The 5079-nt window shown below is 48.0% G+C and overlaps 1 protein-coding gene across 1 annotated transcript; it reads left to right on the top strand.

Moving 5' to 3' along the window:
• The first annotated feature begins 441 nt into the window (after positions 1-441).
• Positions 442-849, top strand: NHLH2 (nescient helix-loop-helix 2). Its single transcript, XM_044236490.1, has one exon. The coding sequence runs from the start codon at positions 442-444 to the stop codon at positions 847-849; it is 408 nt and encodes a 135-aa protein (XP_044092425.1).
• The last annotated feature ends 4230 nt before the right edge of the window (positions 850-5079 follow it).

Here is a 5079-nt window from a genome sequence, read left to right as displayed (position 1 = left end):
GCAATCATTCGTTTGTCGGGGAAGGGAAAGTGAGGCAGAAGTCCTTGCGGAGTCGGTATTTGGCCGGAGGCGGCACGGAACGCGGTCGCAGCCTCCTGGGCCTGCCCTCTCCCCGGGGGACCAGGCCCACAGACCGCTCTCCGCCTCTCGCAGGCCGAGAAGTCAGGTCCGGGATGCGGCCGGGGCCCTGCGGGACCTCGCTGGCTCCGGCCCCGGCCCCGTGGGGAGGTTCGGGGCTCCGGTCCCCGGGCCAGGCCCTCTCGGCTCGCTCCCTTCCCCGGGGGAGCCAGTTCCGCGGAGCGCGCCCGCCTAGGGTGGGGAGGGCACCCGGGATGCTCCTAGGGCCGACCTCGTAGGCCCTCGCCTGCTCTCTCTCGGATCCAAAGAGGACCCCGCTTCCTTTTATTGATTGATTTTCTGACTCCCCCCTCAGCCTCCAAAATGATGCTGAGTCCGGACCAAGCCGCCGACTCGGACCACCCCAGCTCGGCGCACTCGGACCCGGAATCTTTGGGCGGCGCGGACGCCAAGGTGCTGGGCAGCGTGTCGGACCTGGAGCCCGTGGAGGAGGCCGAGGGCGACGGCAAGGGCGGCAGCCGGGCCGCGCTCTACCCTCACCCGCAGCAGCTGAGCCGAGAGGAGAAGCGCCGCCGCCGGCGCGCCACCGCCAAGTACCGCTCGGCTCACGCCACCCGCGAGCGCATCCGCGTGGAGGCCTTCAACTTGGCCTTCGCCGAGCTCCGCAAACTGCTGCCCACGCTGCCCCCGGACAAGAAGCTCTCCAAGATCGAGATCCTGCGCCTGGCCATCTGCTACATCTCCTATCTCAACCACGTCCTGGACGTGTAGAGCCTGGGGCGCGGCGGGAGGCCGCCGGTCCGGAATCCGGGGCAGCCCCACGGACCCGGGCGGCCGCTGTGGGCTGGCGGACGAGGCGGCGGGCCAGGCTGACGGCCGCCGGGAGAGGCCTGGACGCTGCAGGAAGCTCGCCACGCGTTCGAGTTCTCTCGGGTCAGCAGGGAGACAAGGGGTTTCCCACTCGGGAAGGTGGGGTTGTCTGCCGAGTCTGGGGTTTGCAGGGGGGCATTTTCCCGGCCAGGCGTGCCTCCTGGAGGCACCCGAGACGCACAGCCTCCAGGCCTCCCCTCCGTGTGTTAGGATCCCTTTAAGCGTGGTTGCTTTAGCTCACTGGAGACTTTTTGAGTTCTCCTACATTTATCTCCCACAGATCTTCATGTTTTGAAAGGATGAGGGCAGAAGCTCAGAGTAAAGACTCTTTAACTTTAGACTATCTGGGATTTTTCTAATTGACAAATCACCTAACATTTGGAGGCTTTGGGCAGGACCGTCCTCCAGTGTAAGAGATTTAAGGCACGGAAAGGTGGAACAGGAAAATGTCCGTTCTGCTGTGAAAAGGAAGTTATATTGGAATCCAAATAAAACAGACAACCCCTCGATATTGGTAAGCTCAAAAGATATATTGAGAATAGACACTCTGTGGGAAGATTTGAGCTGGGTGAGATTTTAACCCCAAGGTATGACACTGATGTAGACGAGAGAATCCATATTTAAATGGAAATTTTAATATCTGATCGCTTTTTCAGGCAAAGTGCCCCTTTATATATCCAAAAACATCTATTTGTGACCTTAAACATGTGGACCCATAGGTGCAGTTAGAAAAAGACAACCTATTTTTATTTATGTTAGAAGGAGTAGAGTATTTTTTTCAAGACATTTATTTTTCAGAGTGGTGATAATTTTACTTTGGATACTCTGTGCCAATTTATTTATAGTCAAGTGTTTACACTTTTTCCTGTGGAATAATTATGTCTAACTTTTTACGTGTTTGTTGAGATTATACTGTGGTCTTTCTTTTTGCTCTAATTATATTGCACTTGTATAACAAATTTCCCACTTCTCCCTGTTTCTAAACATATTTTATATATTAAGATGTTTGTTCTTGAAAGGTTCTTTTGTTGTGAGATCAGCAACACTAGCACTTCACTATTATAGTTTTTTAAAAAAAAGTAAGTGTTGTTATTCTTATCTGTAGTTATGTCTGAAAAGTACTTTACAAGCTGTTTATAAGGAGAGTAGCTTCTGTGTGTGTGTGTGTGTGTGCTGTTTGTGCGTGGGATGATTTTAGGAAATTAAGTTATTTTCCTAAAAAAATTTCAAAACTACTTTCCTCTGTGACAACCAAAAAGAAAAGTCTATAACCTGAAAATGTTTCATGTTCTCAGCTGTGAAACTCTTAAAACAAGGAGTGTATTTTAGAGACAAGGGAAAAAAAAAAAAACCGCATCTGCTATCCAAAGATTTTAGTCTTTTTCAGGGTTTTTTTGTGTCTCTGTTGCTTTATATAATGCAATATTTTGTAGTGAAAATAGATATAATCTGGTTTCTATCTGACAAGTTTTTCATATCTCATGAATGGTGCGCTGTTTTGCATATAAATAAAGGTATCAAATCAAGTCCTCTCCTTTACTTAAAGTATACTGTCTAAAAATAATAAACATACTTGTTGAGCATGAAATACCTTAATGGACACAGTCCTTAAAAAGGAAATAGTTAAAAAAAATCACAACCTCCCTCCCCCCCACCAAATCTTAAGATGTTTGTGTGTTCAGATACTTGATGCTTTTCCTAAAGTTGGATCCTGACCAGTCTGTTATAGCTGTTCCACATATGATGGTGGCATAAATCACGTTTGTCTGAAATGAGAAGTAAATTATAGTGTTTATATAAAAATATTACTTGAATCATGGATTCTTTTGGCCTAAAAAGAATTTAGGGAACTGAGGCCCAGGAAGGTTGAATGCCCTGCACAAGATCCCATGGCTACTTACTGGCAGTAACAAGACCCCAAGATGATGACAGTCCTCATGGGCACTTGTTAAGAAAAAGGTGTATACTGCAGCACTCAAACATCTGATTAGGACATCGATTTAAGACATGACACCTGCAAACAAGAAAAAAATTAAGTGCTGGACCAACCTTGGTCGTCTACTAAAGCCTGTAAAAATATGAAACTGTCTATAAGCAGAGCACATGAATAACTTTAAAACTCCATGATAAACAGAGTATATACATACATATACACTCACATATAGACTATTATGAGCTATGAGTCTACATCACACCAAATCTCTGATTGCCAAGTAAGATGTGTAATTACATGGATACTTGGTTTTATGCCTGTGCAGCATCTGGGATTATGAGCATTTTTTCGATTTTCACCCAGGTACCTTGTAATCGGGTTCACAAATACCCAGTGAGACTTCATTCTCTTCTTCACATGGAGGTAGATGCTTAGTAGGAATACACTTTCTACAGCCAGAAAAGGAATGGTGCCTTCTTTGGCGTTGTGTTTGGAGTCCTGGCCACGCAGCACTGGATGATTAACCCAGCCTCCAGACATGCTGTCTTTGGAGGGACTGTTTGGATTGAGATGCTCCCACCTTTAGGAGCGGTCCCAGTCCTGATAGTGCTTCTCTATGACACTATAGAAAAATTGGCCCTGCTCCTATACCATAGAAATGGAGTCAACTTCTAACCTCTAAAAACCTTCTGAGGGGTTTCCTTTTCCTGGTTTATGAGCGCAATTTCCAGCTGACCTACACAGACCTCCCAGTGACGTCTAGGAAGGATGTTTTAACTCACCCCCCCACCAGACTATGGCCCTCACCCTCGGTATTAACCTACAGTGGACAAGGACAAGAGGCAAGGCACAACATCCCTTCTCAGCTACATGGCTCCAGCGATGCCAGGAGAGAAGCTTTGCAATGTCATTTCAGATCCAAGGCTGTGCAGCACCCCCCCAAAGAGAAAGGGAGCACTGTGGCACTCTGCTAGACAGAGGGTAACTGACTCATCCCTGGAGTGTGGCAGGGACTCAGTGGCTGTTCAGCCACAGGTAAGAGAGTAATGATTCTTCTCTGAATAATGACGGTGAGCATTCATTCTTCCATACAATGAATATTTATTGAGGACCTACTGTGTGCCAGGTACTGTTCTATTAGATGCTGAAAATAGAACAGCAGATGAGATAAAGTCTAGAGAAGAGCAGTACCTGGCAACAAATAGATAAACAGTATTTATTTATTTATTATTTTTTTTTCCCAATTTATTTATTTTCAGAAAAACAGTATTCATTATTTCTTCACCACACCCAGTGCTCCATGCAAGCTGTGGATAAACAGTATTTAATTTCAAGTTTTGCTCAGGGCTATGGAGAAAAACAAAGCAGGATAAAGAAAGAGTAGCAGTAGAGGGTGCTGCTAAGGATATGATTTTAGGGCTTTTAAGGAAGGCCTCTTAGAAGAGGTGGAGACCGGGATCTGCCTCACTGGCAGCGTCCAAGGTTGCTGCTGCTTGTGGTACCCTGTCTTCTCACATCCTATTACCATGTCCTGTGCTTATGCCACCAAAATCAGCCCCAGCCGATCTCTTGCCATGCCCCACTGGCAGCGGCCTCATCCTTCACCCCAAGCTTGCTCTCTTCTTACACAGACTGGGGACCACAGTCCTTCGGCTGCTCCTTGGGCCTTCTGCCCTCTGTCCCAGCTGCCCAACAACTGGCCAGGGCATCGCCACTCCCCAGAAAACCTAGCCCCACATGGCCCAGCCAACAAGGCCACCTGTACTGAGTATTTCTACGTCAAGATAGCTGCTTCACTTCTGCCATCGTCCAGAGACATCCCAAGAAAAGTGACTAAATTCTTGAGCAAAAACCCGTCCCTTGCAGGGAGAGGGCAGGGGAGGGTGAGCAGCTGAGAGATGGGTAGTGGGATGGATTAGGAAAGGAAGAGCAGACTGAAGACAGGTGGTACATACAGAAAAGAAATAGGGCTGCATGGAGGAGAGAAAGCCTGCTTCTGTATGAAACCTGCTCTTCGGGCTTCCTCCGGTGACCCTGCCTTAGGACCACGTTGTCTGCTATGATGAAGTGCAGAGCCAGCCTCTGGACTGCTGTGATGTAACCAGTTCCCATCACTGCCATCTGTCTCTGGATGCCGATCTTCCTCCTACTGAGGTCGGGTGGGAGGCAAGGCATAAGGGACAGGGGACAGCCAATTC

Source organism: Neovison vison, chromosome 2, assembly GCF_020171115.1.
Source record: "Neovison vison isolate M4711 chromosome 2, ASM_NN_V1, whole genome shotgun sequence".
Taxonomy (NCBI): Eukaryota; Metazoa; Chordata; class Mammalia; order Carnivora; family Mustelidae; genus Neogale; species Neogale vison.
The sequence above is the reverse complement of the archived record's forward strand: the minus strand, read 5'-3'. Positions and strand labels throughout refer to the sequence as shown.

What these genes read in the sequence shown, in the direction of transcription:
- NHLH2 (XM_044236490.1), top strand. Translation starts at nt 442, where the DNA reads ATGATGCTGAGTCCGGACCAAGCCGCCGACTCGGACCACCCCAGCTCG.